General features: G+C 42.1%; 1 protein-coding gene across 1 annotated transcript in view; it reads left to right on the plus strand.

Moving 5' to 3' along the window:
* The window catches only part of ATRN (attractin), a 243,133-nt gene extending 226,978 nt beyond the window's left edge, over positions 1 to 16,155 (plus strand). The window contains exons 28-29 of the mRNA XM_036764167.1: positions 9,220 to 9,334; positions 15,982 to 16,155. Coding sequence (XP_036620062.1) covers positions 9,220 to 9,334; positions 15,982 to 16,106 — 240 coding nt within the window. The 3' untranslated portion in view covers positions 16,107 to 16,155. The remainder of the gene's footprint in view (positions 1 to 9,219; positions 9,335 to 15,981) is intronic.
* Positions 16,156 to 16,580: the final 425 nt, after the last annotated feature.

Here is a 16,580-nt window from a genome sequence, read left to right on the forward strand (position 1 = left end):
GCAGCCCAGTTGCCCAAAGAATAAGTTAGACTGTGTGCTGAGTGAGAGCAGAGCTTCCTGTATTTCTTTTAGGAAGCAGCTCCTGAGCTTGGGCTATACTCTTGGGAGACAGGGAGAGAATGAGTGAGCAAGTTAAGAATAATCAAGGAATGGCAAGCCTTATATTTCCCATATTTTCTACTAAGCTTTAGGAGAATCCAGGGCAAGCCATTTTCTTATTTTAATTTAATCTTTTTTAAAGCACAGAGACTTTTTATTCTTTTTTTTCGGTTCCAAATTCTTTCTCTCCTCTACCCAATGAGAAGGCAAAAAGCAAAACCTATTACAAATATGTATAATCATGCAAAACAAATTTTTGCATTAGCCATGTTCTAGTGGGAAAAATAGAAGAAAAAATATGATTCAGTCTGTACTCTTAAGTTCATCAATTCTCTATCTGGAGATGGATAGCATATTTCATCATGGGTCCTTTAGAATTGTGATGTGTTAGTGTGTTGATCAGAGTTACTAAGTCTTTCACAGTTGATCATCTTCACAATATTGCTTTTACTGTGTAGGTTATTCTCTTGGTTCTAGTCACTTCACTTTGCATCAGGTTCATACAAGTCTTCCCAGGTTTTCCTGAAACCATCCCCTTCATCATTTCTTACAACACAGTAGTATTCCATCACCTTCATATGCCATAGTTTGTTTAGCCATTCCCCAGTTGGTGGACATCCCCTCGACGGCCAGTTCTTTGCCACCACAGAAAGAGCTGCTATAAATATTTTCGTACTTATAGTCCTTTTCTTATTTCTTCGATCTCCTCATGGTATAGACCTGCTAGCACTATTTCTGGGTCAAAGGGTAGGCACAGTTTAATAGCCTTTTGGACAGAGTTCCAAATTCCTTTCCAGAAGCATTAGCCCCACCAGCAGTGTATTAGTTTACCTATTTTCCCACATGCCCTCCAGCATTTGTTTTTTTTCTTATTGTCTTAGCCAATCTGATGGATGTGAGGTGGTATCTCAGAGTTGTTTTAATTTGCATTTATCTAATTATTAGTGATTTAGAGCACTTTTATTGTTTATTTATATTATTATATTATATTATTATTCCGTATTTATTTATTATTTTTATCAATAGCCATATTGATACCTTTTATTTCTTCCTCTGAAAACTGCCTATTCCTATTCTCTGACCATTTATCAATTGGGGAATGGCTCTTATTTTTGTAACTTTGACTCAGTTCCCTATATGTTTTAGAAATGAGAGCTTTATCGGAAAAAAATGCTGCAAAGATTTTCCCCTAGCTTCCTGCTTTTCTTTTAATTTTATTTATTTTAGTTTTGTTTGTGCAAAAAACTTTAATTCCACGTATTCAAAATTATCTGTCTTCCTTTCTGTGAACCTCTGTATGTCGTTTGGTCATAAACTGTTCCCCTGTCCATAGATACTAATTTGCTTATGAAATCAATCTTTCTGTCTATATCTTCCTCCCATTTTGAGTTTGTGTATGTGGTGGGAGATGTTAATAAATGCCTAGTTTCTACCACCCTACTTTCAGTTTTCCCAGCAGCATTTGTTACATAGTGAGTTTTTGCCCTAATAGTTCAAATCTTTGGGTTTGGCAGACACTAGATTGCATGTATATTTGCTTCTGTATATTGTATACCTCATCTGTTCCACTGATCAACCTCAGGGCAATCCACTTTCAAAGGTTTCTTCAGCAGACCTTTCTCTGAGATTGTGTAGTTGAAAACCAAAACAACCTAATGTCTGCTAATTCTACCTGGAATGTATTCCTTTGTACTCAAGCCTAAAAGTTAAAAGGCAGGTTCATCTCTGATAGCCATCAAAGTATCTGTCCTTTGCACAAGTGGCATTTCATAGGTTTTAAGAAACAGTAGGGGACACTATTGATCAGTTTTCTGTAGCCAGAGACACTGACTGGTAGCCTCTCCGCTGTGCCATGGGTTGTCCAGCCCCAGGTATAGGGTGTAGATAGAGAAGGAAAGAAGGAAAGGCACTTCTTGTTCAGGGAGCACTGGATTTGGTGTCCAGAGATTCTGAAGTTCAGATCCTAGTGCTAACACCTGATAGAGGGAGCTTTGGATGCTAACAGTTAAAGTGCTCTGGCTCTATTCTAGGACCTCAGGAAGTCTTGTCATTATTATGGGGGGGGGGAGCAATGATGATTGTGAGTTGGTGCTAAAAAGCTAAATTTCTGGTGCCATAAGTTTGAAAAGAAAAGCAGGAAAACAGAAGCCCAGAGGCAGCACATAATATGCGCACAGAGAAAGGAGACTCTGGACAACTCACAGATCAGTCCCTTAGACATGGGATTTTCAGTCACTTGGTCCCAAGTAGTAGAGAAATAGAGACCAAATTGGTGTCCCCACCCACCCACCTCCCTTGACTCCCCCACAAGGGAGACACATGAAAGAACTTGTGGTTAGCCTTCCCTTAGGCTTTCTGTTGATTCTAGTCCTCCTCTGGAAAGATTTATACAGTTCAGTCGAGGACTCCAAGCCATCAATTACCCAGTACAAGCTTTCCTTTAGAAAACAAAGGAAAAAGATCTTCTAAAGTCAAACATTTAATAAGCATTTGTTAAGCATTACTAGGTCTGGTGATACAAATGCAAAAATGGAACAGCCCCTGGTCTCAAAAAGCCTACGTTCTCCAGGGGATGACAGCAGAAAAAAATTTCATGGGAGAGGGCACAGGCAGTTTGGAGAATAAGGTCAGGCTTCATGTAGGAGATGTCACAGGATTGAAGGGGAATGTGGAGATCGTGTTAACTGAACACCTATTACAACATAAGCACAGGTCATATAAATTATTTTTAAGGCCCCTCTAAAGATTTATAAACTACTTTTTCCATACAGCATTCCTGTGAAGTGGCTAATGAAAGTATTATCCCCTGCTGTCAAGGAGCTCATAGTCCCATAAGAAAGAGCACACCTACATAAAAAACTCTTAAGGCCACTTTTAGAGTATGCCTCCACATAGCATCTTTCTCTGATGCCTCCTCATGGCATGGAGGCAACCTTGTGTGTGTGTGTGCACGCGTGCGCGTGTGTGTGCCTGTGCCTGTGTCTCTGTGTATCTGTGTGCCTGTACCTGTGTCTGTGTGAGTGCACATCACTGTCACTTCCCTAGGATACCTCCCCCAACTCCCCTCCCTTTTAACAGAGAAGTCTAGTTAAGAAAAACCAGCACCATATTGGTCATGTATAACAAAAATATTCAGAGTGAATCACATAGGATTGTTGAAAAGGGTGATCTGACTGGGCTGAGATGAGGTCACCTGACCATGAGCCTTTCAGGACATTGTCTCTTCCTGAAGTGCCCCCCACGTGGAGGACCACTCTTTCCCCAACTTCATTTCTCTGAGGTTTATCAGTTTCTGTCAGTGTAGATGCTTGTGGGCATGGGCTGATGAGCAAATATAGGACACAGGCAGATGTTTGAAATACCCATTGTTATATTCGAGGCCAGAAGGCTGAAGACAGATGTATCATTTTGATATTTAAATAATGCCTTTGGCCAACTCTTTCATGAATCTGTACATGAGCATACACATGAACATGTGTGTGCATACACTTTTCTTTTCCCCTTACTCACTGAAAAAGTAGTTTTTATCATCTCTAATGGGAATGGCTACCAGAGTGTGGGGCAGTTTCTCTTCATGCACAGCCAGTGAATTAATACATAATCCTGACTGCTACATGGCTCCTGGAGCTGACTGCCTCCTTTATGCAACATGTTGGACCCAGATTAGTATTTGCCTCTTAGCTTACTGTTAGATGTTGACTTTCTTTGGTATTTATAGTTTCTCTGAGAAGACAATGCCCATGTGTCATCATTTAGAGGGATCCTTCCCCAATCCCATTGATTGACACTGACCTCAAAAGTTGCTGAGGTTCCCCACTCCTGTCTTCCATCCACTTGCTAGTGAGACCTAGGCTATAGCCATTTTAATAGTTGTCTCTACTCCTTGTATAAACCTCAGGCAGTCAGCAGAATATCTTTTCTCTATCCCTAGATCCTGGGGATTCTTTCCAGCTCTCCAATCCCGATACCCAGCCCTTAGTTGAGAGAACTTCTTTGACCCATCAGTCCTCACATTATGGCTGTTCCAGAGCCTGATCAAAGCTCAAGGAAGCTTCCTGGTCCTTTGTCAGAATAGTTGTCTTCCACAGAACTAGCAGTGGGAAGAGGGAATTCCCTCATCCAAGTGGATGACCCTACCTGGGTAATACCCTCCTGCCAGCTCCCCGCCAAAATGACATTACCTAGGAGCCAAGAGCTCCCCTAAATGAAAGGGGCCTGGCCATTCAGCTTTGCCCCTGCTGAAAATAGCTGTGGGGAAGGAAATAAAGCTCATTTGGAGGAAAGGATTGCTAAGCCTTTCCCCTAAACTGAAAAGTTCATCACTTCTTCCTCCTCATCTCCCCACCACCAGCAGCTAAACTCTAGGAAGTGTCCACCTGGAGGCCATGCCATCTAGATCTCTGAACCTGAGCTGCACCATAGTGGTAGTTTCAGCTCACACTGGGGCCATGGTGGCAGGGCCTCTTCCTTCTACCACTTCCATTCTTTAACAAAAGCATGAGTAGAAACACTTTTAATGGTACAGCAAACAAATTCCATAAAAAGCACAGGGCATAAAATTCGTTAAGAAATGCATGTTTGGAGTATTGATGATAAATTAAGTTGGATAATAAATATATTAAAAAGAATTAAGAGAGCACTGTTTAGAAGAAACATAAAATGAAGAAAAATTAGAGAGATTGCAGATTGATATTTAAGAATTTAAAAGTGTTCATGGAAGTAGCCAATAACAAAATTAGGGGTCATAAGTTCAGTGCCAGAAGGGGACTTTAGGAGTAATGTAGTCCAAACCTTTCATTTTACAAATGATGCAACTGATTCCTAGAGAAGTACAGTGACTTTCCCACAATCTTGCAGTGTCAAGAGACAAAATCCATCAATATGTTGCTTATAGAAGGCACATACTGCAAAAAGATATAACTGGATTAAAAGTAAGATTTTGTCTAAAATATATTGTCCAAATGCAATTTTAGAAAAAGAGAGCCTATGAATGATGTTGACAAAGTAGAATTCAAACTAAGAGACAGAAGATGATACTTCATAATAGTGATAGGAAAAATGAATAACAAATGTGTAACAATTCTCTATTTATATGCCCCAAACAATTAAGCAATTAAATTCATAAAAGAAAGGCTAACAGCAATAGAAGAAATATGTTTTTAAATCTAATATTAGGGGATTTTTAATACATCATTGACAGATATGGTCAACAAAAAAATTAACAAGAAATGACAAACTTGAACTGCTTGTTTGATGTCAGATTTTATATTCCCCACCCTTAGAGAAAACTGAATGGATGAGACAAGGAATGCATATTCTTTTTAAGTACGTGTGGAATGCCCACAAAAATGAATCACATACTAGGTCATAGAGAATTCCTCCATAAATTCAGAAAGGCAGAAATGATACAAACCATATACATAGCTGGCGTTTGAGAAAATACTTAAAATTAGATCTTCTAACTTGTAAGGCCAGTGCTCTGTCTACTATACCATGCTACTTCTCTGTAGAAACTGAAAAAATAATCTTTTAAACAAATGGGTTGAGGAATAAATCAGAAAAAAATAATAAAATATTTAAATACAATGACAAAAATAACATCACATTAAGATCAATGGGATAGGTAGACTTCCAGCCAAGATGGTTACTTGAATGGAGGTAGGCTGCCCAAATCCCTCATATCTGGTCCAATAAAAACCTGAAATTATACCACCAGACTGAACAGTAATCAATAAACCCAGTGAGAAACTACAGTAAGTAAATTCTTCCATCCCAAAACTGCACAAAAAGTTAGCTAGCAGCTCTTAGACAATAGGAAAGTAGAAAAACCAGAGAAGAGCCGGGACTGTCCAAAGACAGAATGAGTGAAGGGCTCCTCAAAATTATTGGTAAGCCTATAGAAATAAAATCATGGGTGGGAAGTCATTATTTAACAGTGATTCTCTATCATATACTTTAATGATTTTTAGCTGTGTGGTAGACTTGAACATTAAGGGTAAAAAAACTAAAAAGATGGAAGAAAACACAATAATGTGTTTATCTTAGATGTGGAAAAGAAATCACTTTTTCAGTACAAAAAAAACGTCAGTGTGATCAAAAGGAAATGGAAAATAGAAGATTGTGAGAAATAGCTATTGTAAAAATGACACACATTTTGACACACAAATTTGACATCTAGACCATATAAGGATTCTTTTTTAAAAATGTACAAAATTAACTCCCAGTCCATAATGGATAAATGGCCAAAGGATAGAAACAGATAGTTTTACAAAGACTTAAAAAAGGTTCAGACTCACCAACAATCAAAGATATGCAAATTAAAACAACTTTAAGGTAATACTCAACAAATTGCCCAAAATAATTAAAAATAATGAAACTCAGTGCTGCAGATTCTATGGGGAAATCTCTGTATTTGTTCCTTGCTAATGGAATTGCAAACTTGTAGATCCTTTTGGAGAGCAATCTGGCAATATTCAATACAAAGTTACAAAAATAATCATACCTTTTGACCCAGTAATTCAGTTGGGAATATAGCTTGAATGTGTTATCAGAAGCAAAAGTTTTAAAAAGAGTTGTTGAGAGATTTCTATAGTCCTAACTGCCAAAAAAAAAAAAATAGAAGTACCCTAATGCTCAATATTGGAGCAGTGTTGAATAAATTGCATTCCATTGCTATAATGCAGAATTATAATATAGTTAAGATGGATTGGGATGAGGAACATGAAGAAATATGGAAAGATCATTATGAAATTATGCATAAGAAAAACAAAGCCCAAAGGACAAAATACACACTATGACGGTGTAAGATGAAATGGGGATCCATGAACAAGCATGGAATCTTGATGGAGACTTAGAATTTTTATAACATTTTAGATGTTGAAATTCATTTAAATGTAAATGGCTAAAAAGCAAGTCTAATTGGTTGAATTGATGTTATAATGTATAATCAACAATTTAAGAAAAAAAAGAAAAAGTAAAGCGAAAACATGAGATAGAAGCCTTGGGTTCAAATTTCAGTTCAGTTCTACAACTATTGCGGTGACCTTGGGCAAGTTATTTAAGCTCTGGACCAGTTTCCTCATCTGGACTTGGTGACCTCTGAGAACATGGACTGCCCAACCTTTGAATGGGCCAGCAAACGAAAGGAATCATGACTTGTCAGGAACCTTGCAGGGAGGGGAGGGGCTGCAGGTAGGAAGGTTCATGTTTCAGGTAAATGTTAGGACTATGATCTCTCAGGTCCCTCTGGAACTCTGATAAGACAGAAGATTGTACAGGGCAAAAGGAGATGACAGAGAGTGGAGGGGGAAATGTAGGATGGAGGCTTTTGGGAGGTGGGGGTGGGGCCGTCTACTCCCCTCACTAGGACAGAAGATTGGGAACAGGAGGATGGTTTCAGCTGCTTCATGGCTTCCTGATGCCATAGCCATCAGCGTAGGGAATTGGGATGACTGTTAGAATATAGCCCATGTACATGCTTTTCAGAAAAGGAATTATTGTGAACTTCTGCTATTTTATGGAAAGAACCAAACAGGAAAACTATGTGGTCATAAACATACCCAGACTGAGTTTTATCTTCCTAAGCTGTGCAAGTCCAACTTATATTACCCTGAACAGATGACAAATAAGGCCCTGTTGTAATGATGCCAGTTTCTTCTGAACATAAAATGATTTTAAGTTCAATTTGTTTAGCTCACTCTGCTGTGTTTTATTGGGTGCTGATAATTTAATTGTGATATTTGCTTCTTCCCTTTCTAGCTTGTAGGAACATGTCTCTGGGCCTCTTATTAACATGTGCCATGAGTTTTAAGTTAAATGAATGACTAGCAATTATTTGATTAGTATGTATGAAGATGGTATCAGAAGATGAAATGGGCACTGTGCAAAAGCCTCAAAAGTGGAGTCTTAAGGGAGAAGAATTTAGAAGTGATAATTACTGCTCAGCAGATCAAACTAGTACTCTGCTGGTCGAGATAAATGCGTAGCAAATAGCAGATTGATGGAGATCGATCCTCAGCTTCCCAACTATATGACTCGTGGTGGCACCTGGGACTTTAACGTGACAGGTTCTCTCCCTTCCTGCCGGTAGAGGAGCAGTTGTTTGACATGGGGGTGTCTCATCACCAGTGTGCTGCCCTGTCTATAAAGATGGTTGGCAATTGTACTTAGTGCTTGAGCTTACTTTTCATTGGTGTAGCCAGCTTCCCAGCAGGTCTTATGTAGTTCCATTATAGGTCTATTAAAGCAAGATCCCAAGTGGCCCAGAATATATAAGATTCATTACCAATGGCATGACTACTTAGGCTCCTACAACATATGTCCACGAGGTTACTCATAGCCAAAAAGAGAACTGGCTTTCAGTTGCACAAAGTGTTGAGTGTCTGGAAAGGACCTGATCTATACTTCCAAATAGAAAAATTTTTGTTAACCAATGGAACCAAGAGAATGGAACCAAGAGAACAAGCAGTCACTTTCACCCCTCTTATTTTAGGTTAGGGGCCGGCAGCCTTTCAGAAGTAGCAGGCCATGGTGCAGAGCCATTGTCCCTGGACCACTGGCAGGAGAAGGATGATATGTGTTGATTACAAAGTATGGATTCTCTTGAGTGGAAAAGTGTGTGCCTTTGCACCTAGCACAGTACCTGGCACATAGTAGGCAATTAATAAATGCTTGTGGGTTGATTGATTGTGTGTGTGTGAGTGAGTGACAGTGTGTTGGGCTACTGACTCTCAAGCCAGGGTGGGCGTGGCATGGAATGGAATTTTTGGCAGGATGGGCAGGGAGGGGGAAAGTGCAGTGACAGGCAACAGCTTTCACAAACAGGAAGGGGAACCCTCCTGCCACTGAAAATTAACCCATATGTAATCTTTAGTGTGCATGCCAGCCCCATTGATGTTTGTGTTCTTGCAATGCTTTCTGATCTTAGAGAATGCTGGGGCTACTCTTATTTCCAAGAGAGAGGCTAAAATATTTCTTAATCCCGCTAGAGGCCAGGCTCTACCACCCCCCTAACTCCCCTGCCCCCCAGGGGGTGGACCAGGAAAAAAATAGGGCAGGACTGTTTTTCAGTGCTCCTTTAAGAAACCATTATTACCCCTCTGTGCTTTCTTTCCTCCACAGGCTGTTCCCAAGCCCATTGCATTGGAGCCCTGTTTTGGTAACAGAGCAGCGGTCCTTTCAGTGTTTGTGAGACTGCCTCGAGGCCTGGGAGGAATTCCCCCGCCAGGACAGTCAGGTGAGTGGATGTTCCCCTTCGGTTGAAAACAGCAACGTGCCTTTGGCCCTGAGGAAGAGAGCTCAAACAGGTGGGAGCCGTGACATTTCCTGAGACATGTTAATGCTGAAAGGGACTCTAGAGTACTGGCAATCAGCCAGGAAACACTCCTTAAGCATCTCTTCGTGCACGGATGGTGAGAATACCAGGCTAGGCCAGGAAGAGAAAATTGACAAAATATAGAATGTCAGAGCTGAGAAGGGCCTTAGGAGATAAAATGAAGGGTCTGCAAGAGATCTGAGAGCCAACATGTCCAAAACGGGACTCATACTTCTCCAATAACCCATTCCTTCTCCAGAATCCTCATTCTGTTGCTGGCAACATCCCTCCAGTCATTCAAGGTTCACAACTGTGGGCCATCTGTGACCCTTCTGTCTCCTCCAGTCCATTCAGTTGCCAAGTCTGTTCAGTTCTACTTCTCCCTTATGCCTTAAATCCTTTCCCTTCTCCAATCTAGACTCTGCACTGCCAAGTTGATGTTTATAAAACAGACCCAAACAGAAACCTTCAGTGGCTCCCTAGTGCCTGTAAAATAAAATGCAGACTTCTCACCCTGGCCTTTAAAGCTCTCTACATTCTGGCTCCTGCTCACTTTGCCAGTATCATTTCTTATTAGTCCCCTTCATGCTCTCTTTTACATTCAGCCTGGTCTGCTAGTCCAGCATACACGGCATCCCATCGCCCATCTTGCAAATCTGTATAAATGCCACCCTCTCTGTGCCTGGTTATTTGCCTCTGCCATACAAGATCCCTGGCTTCCTTAGTTTAAAACGTAACTGAGGGGCCACCTCTGGCCACCTCATCTCCCATCCCTCAACAAGGTCGTTAGCCATTTCACTCTATGCCTTTTTAAAAATTGTGTGTGTGCTTTGTGTTTATTTACTTGTATACTTGTCAAACTCTTGTACCTTCCCAAAGTGGCATGGTAGAGAGGGCCCTGGGCCTGAGGTCCTAAGTGCAGGTCCAGCCTCAGACACTTAGTAGCTGGATAACCCTGGATAACCCATTTAATCTCTCTTTGCCTCAGTTTCCTCAACTGTAAAATGGGGGTAATAATAGTACTTTACCTCCCAGGGTTATTGTAAGGATCAAACGAGATGATATGCGTGAAAAAGCACTTAGCATGGCGCCCCACCAGGAGAAGGTAAGCTCACTGTGGGCAGGCACTGTTTCATATTTGTCTTTGTAGCCCCGATATGTAACACAGTGTGCTTAATAAATGTTGTTGAATTGAATTAAACCTAATCCATCATGGAGAAGAGAGCTGATGTGCAGAGAGTAAAGGGCCCAGTCTCTTCTCCCCCCACCCCAGGCCTCTCATCTCCTTGGGGTAAATTGTGCTGCTTGTGGACCCAGAGATACAAATGCCCCCCAGGGTGAGAGCTGATCTAGCGCAAGCACACAGGAGCGTGTTAGAGGAGAGGACATGCAGGGCCCACAACAGGGGCTCTGGGGGAGCAGGTGTTCACTCAGTTACTGCTGATGTTGTCTCAGGAGTTTACAAAGCACTTTCTTCACACCAGGGCTGTGGAGTAAGCTGGACAAGTCTTACTGACTGTACCTATTTTACAGAGTGAGGCTCAAAGAAGGGAAAAGGCTTGGCCCAAGTCACACAGCTGGGGCTCCACCTCAGGACCCCAGACTGTAAACCCAGGGCTCTTGCCCACATGAAGCTTAACTAGAAAAACAACCTGAGAACCACGGGCCAGGGCTCAGGAAGCAGGAGCTAGGAGCAGCGGCCAGGCCCAGGGGAAGGCTCTGAGTGAGCATGCCCCCAGTCCCTGGGGGTCTGGTAGAGTGAGAGGATCGTAGCACAGTACTGTGGGGAAGGAGGGTTTAAGAGGCATCTTCCTAGCTCTATGACCCTGGGAAGTCACTTTCACAAGCGTGGTTTGCTTGGTTTGCTCATCTGAAAAAGTCATAATAATCCTTACCTTGCAAGGTTCTGATTAATGAATTCTGCAACCATCAAAACACTGGAGAAGTGGGAGCTGTTATCATAGCTATTTGCAGGCAAGGCCCAGCCCTAGTCCCATTTTTTCAGAAGATAATTCCATTTTATCCTTTGGGTACTGATTACTAATAGAGGGATGTCCCACCCCCCCCCCCATAGAAACCTAGCTTGGTGTCGGGGGAGGAGAGCGCAGGCCAGTGTGGATGAAGGAAGAACTCAGCCCTTGATTTCCATCCCGCCCCCCACTATACACACAAAGGGGATTTGAAATCTCCTAGATGTTAAAGGTGCTTCAGCTTGGCTCCATGAGGAGCCGGTCTCTTCCTTTCAAGCACTCCCTTTACAGTTTATCAAGGCCAGCCCTTAGCCCCTAGAGGAGGCACTCACAGAATGACATTTCTTAACAGCTTCCTCCTCACAAAGCAGGAGCAACACTTGTTGGGTACAGAGCCTACTGAGTCCTCGAAGCACATGGGTGTGCTGGTTTGTGGGGAGGGGGCAAGGGAGGGAAGCGGTTCTTTGGGCAGTGTTTGTCCTTTCCAAAGTGCCTTTCCCACCAGGCCTGGCCTTCAGGTATAACACCAAAGGCTCTCTTGTAATTAGAAAGTGAGGTCTAATGACCCCTGGTTATTCCTGGACAGCACACTCCTCTGTCTACTACTAGCTTACCTAGTACCTTCCTCGGGTGTCACTGCCTCTGCTCACTCCAACTGAAGACATCTGCTCCTTGAGATTTTCCTGTTTGTCCTGTATCAGACTCCCTCTTGCCTGTCACACCCTGCCTCAGACCACATTTCTTTTCTTGCATGTTGAATGAACCCACAGCCAGGAAGGAGGTAAGCTCCTCAAGCAGGGATGCTGCAACTTCATGCATCCTTTTCTCCCCAAGGCTTCACCAAAGGCTTTGAACTTGATAAGCATTTAATGTTTGTCCAAATGAAACTGTAACATGAAATGCATTTTCTTACGGAATCATAAAAGTAGATGATTCTATTTCCTTCCACCAATGTCTGGTGTCATCATAGGTGCTGGACAGATAGTTCAGTAGCTCATGAAAAACATACTACTCGTTTTTTCCCCAATAGTTCATGTATTTTCAGTTCTTAATTCTCTCCTTTTCCCCTCCCCCACACATCAAGAAAGCAAGAAAAACAAAACTCATTACAAATGTATAGTCATACAAAACAAATTGCACATTAACCATGTCCATCAGCTCCCTGTTTGGAGGTGGCTTGCTTCTTCATGAGTCCTTTGGAATTCTGGTGGCTCACTGTGTTGATTATCTTTAAAATATTGCTGTTGCAAGGGGCAGAGCCAAGATGGCGGCTGGTAAGCACGGACTAGAGTGAGCTCCGTACCCGAGTCCCTCCAAAAACCTATAAAAAATGGCTCTGAACCAATTCTAGAACGGCAGAACCCACAGAACAGCAGAGGGAAGCAGGGCTCCAGCCCAGGACAGCCTGGATGGTCTCTGGGTGAGGTCTATTCCACACGGAGCTGGGAGCTGGGAACGGAGTGGAGCAGAGCCCAGCCTGAGCGGCGTGGACGATCCAGACCAGAAGCCGGGCGGAGGGGGCCCTAGCGCCCTGAATATGTGAGCTGCGGCAGTTACCAGACCCCCTCGACCCACAAACACCAAAGACTGCGGAGAAGGTTAGTGGGAAAAGCTGCGGGAGTGGAAGGAGTTCGAGGGGAGTGGAAGGAGTTCGTGGTTCGGCTTCCAGCCCCGGGGGCAGCGGAGGTGGGGCAGCTACAGCTGTTACTTCCGGCTCCAGGCCCACCTGGTGGGAGGAATTAAGTGGTGGATCAGAGCAGGCGTGCAACAGCCTGCTGAAGATCTAAGCCCAGTCTGGACTGGGGGTCCTTGGGGAAGGAGGAGTGTGGCTCTGACAGAGCTGGCACCTCCCCCCCAAACGTAGAACATAGAACTCGTTAGTCTACAAGCAGTCATACCCCACTGAAAAACTCAAGGGTCAAGTTAGTTGGTTGGGAATATGGCCAGGCAGCGAAAACGCGCCCAGATTCAGTCTCAGACTTTGAATTCTTTCTTTGGTGACAAAGAAGACCAAAACATACAGCCTAAAGAAGACAACAAAGTCATAGAGCCTACAACCAAAGCCTCCAAGAAAAACATGAACTGGCCCCAGGCCACAGAAGAACTCAAAAAGGATTTGGAAAAGCAAGTTAGAGAAGTAGAGGAAAAATTGGGAAGAGAAATGAGAAGGATGCAAGAAAACCATGAAAAACAAGTCAATGACTTGCTAAAGGAGACCCAAAAAAATACTGAAAAATACACTGAAGAAAACAACACCTTAAAAAACAGACTAACTCAAATGGCAAAAGAGCTCCAAAAAGCCAATGAGGAGAAGAATGCCTTGAAAGGCAGAATTAGCCAAATGGAAAAGGAGGTCCAAAAGACCACTGAAGAAAATACTACTTTAAAAATTAGATTGGAGCAAGTGGAAGCTAGTGACTTTATGAAAAATCAAGATATTATAAAACAGAACCAGAGGAATGAAAAAATGGAAGACAATGTGAAATATCTCCTTGGAAAAACCACTGACCTGGAAAATAGATCCAGGAGAGATAATTTAAAAATTATTGGACTACCTGAAAGCCATGATCAAAAAAAGAGCCTAGATACCATCTTTCAGGAAATTATCAAGGAGAACTGCCCTGATATTCTAGAGCCACAGGGCAAAATAGAAATCGAAAGAATCCATCGATCGCCTCCTCAAATAGATCCCAAAAAGAAATCTCCTAGGAATATTGTTGCCAAATTCCAGAGCTCCCAGATCAAGGAGAAAATACTGCAAGCAGCCAGAAAGAAACAGTTTGAGTATTATGGAAACCCAATCAGAATAACCCAAGATCTGGCAGCTTCTACATTAAGAGATCGAAGGGCTTGGAATGCGATATTCCAGAGGTCAATGGAGCTAGGATTAAAACCTAGAATCACCTACCCAGCAAAACTGAGTATCATATTCCAAGGCAAAATATGGAGTTTCAATAAAATAGAGGACTTTCAGGCTTTCTCAGTGAAAAGACCAGAACTGAATAGAAAATTTGACTTTCAAACACAAGAATCAAGAGAAGCATGAAAAGGTAATCAAGAAACGGAAGTTGCAAGGGACTTACTAAAGTTGAACTGTTTTGTTTACATTCCTACATGGAAAGATGATGAGTATGATTCATGAGACCTTAGTATTAGGGTAGTTGAAGGGAATATCCATATATATATATATATATACACATATATATACATATATATACATATATATACATATATATATATGTTTATGTATATATATATAAGTGAATGTGTATGTATGTATATATCTATGTGTATATGTATGTATGTATATATATATATGTGTTTATATATATATATATATGTAAAAGAGAGAGAGCAGACACAGGGTGAGTTGAAGATGAAGGGAAGATATCTAAAAGAAATAAAATGAAATTAAGGGATGAGAGAGTAACATACTGAGAGAGGTAGATAGGGAGAGATAGAATGGGGTGGATTATCTCGCATAAAGGTGGCAAGAGGAAGCAGTTCTATGGGAGGAGGGGAGAGGGCAGGTGAGGGGGGAATGAGTGAACCTTGCTCTCATCAGATTTGGCCTGAGGGGGAATACCATACATACTCAGTTGGGTATCTTACCCCACAGGAAAGAAAAGGGAGGAAGATAAAAAAAAAAAAATAAAAGGCAGGGGGATGATGGAGGGGAGGGCAGATGGGGGTGAAGGTAATCAAAACAAACACTTTGGAAAGGGGACAGGGTCAAGGGAGAAAATTCAATAAAGCAGGAGGGGTTGGGAAGGAGCAAAATGTAGTTAGCCTTTCACAACATGAGTATTGTGGAAGGGTTATACGTAATGATACATGTGTGGCCTAGGTTGAATTGCTCAACTTCTTAGGGAGGGTGGGTGGGAAGGGAAGAGTGGAGAGAATTTGGAACTCAAAGTTTTAAAATCAGATGTTCAAAAACAAAAATAGTTTTTGTATGCAACTAAAAAATAAGATACACAGGCAATGGGGCGTAGAAATTTATCTTGCCCTACAAGAAAGGAAGGGAAAAGGGGATGAGAGGGGAGGGGGGTGATAGAGGGGAGGGCTGACTGGGGAACAGGGCAACCAGAATATAAGCCATCTTGGAGTGGGGGGGAGAGTAGAAATGGGGAGAAAATTTGTAATTCAAAATGTTGTGAAAATCAATGCTGAAAACCAAATATGTTAAATAAATAAATTGCATTTAAAAAAAAATATTGCTGTTGCTGTGTACATTGTTCTCCTGATTCTGCTCACTTCTCTTTGCGTTAGTTCATGTAGGTCCTCCCAGGTTTTTCTGAAACCATCCCCCTCTTCATTTCTTACAGTGCAGTAGTGCAGTATTCTGTCACATTCTTGTACCACAACTTCTTCAGCCATTCCCCAATTGATGGGCATTCCCTCAGTTTCCAATTCTTTGCCACCACAAAAAGAGCTGCTATAAATATTTTTGTGCTTATGGGTTCTTTTCCTTTTTTTTATTCTCTGTGGAATACAGACCTACTAGCAGTATTGCTGAGTCAGAGGTCATGCACCGTTTGTAGCTTTCTGGCAGGCAGGCTGCTCATTAGTGCTGATCCTCTTGGGGTCTCTTTTCAGGACTTGCTGTGGCCAGTGCACTGGTGGACATTTCTCAGCAGATGCCAATTGCTTACAAAGAGAAATCAGGAGCCATGCGAAATCGGAAACAGCAGCCACCTGCACAGCCTGGAACCTGCATCTGATGCTGGAGCATGAGGACTGTCCCTGTAAGGGTTTTAACACACAAGAACAGTTGGAAGGGGAGGGAGGGCGGGGGGAGGGAGGGCTACAGATTTTACAGTCACGGTGCAAGCGACTGGACATACTTGGAGAAGGCAGCGTCCTTGAGCCCAGCTTTGTCTGCACGGTCGTTTGCTTTGTCTGAAAGTTGCTCCAGTTTGTGTTCCAGAGTCCACCCTTTTCTTTCTCGTCAGATTCATTTAATTTAATTACAGGTCCAATAATGATCTCGTCATCATTATGGGAAGTCAGTGTAAGTAATGCCAGGAGAACAGTTAGGAACGAATGACACTCAGGTTTACACATGGAGAACTGTTCCTGGGGACTTGTATTTCTCAACTGTGCAAAAAAAAAAAAAGATGCAGTGTTTACAGGTAAATGTTAGTCATCGATAACTCACCAATGCAGGCTTTTAGGCAACCTTCAGGTGAATCACT

Source organism: Trichosurus vulpecula, chromosome 6 (genome assembly GCF_011100635.1).
Source record: "Trichosurus vulpecula isolate mTriVul1 chromosome 6, mTriVul1.pri, whole genome shotgun sequence".
NCBI lineage: Eukaryota > Metazoa > Chordata > Mammalia > Diprotodontia > Phalangeridae > Trichosurus > Trichosurus vulpecula.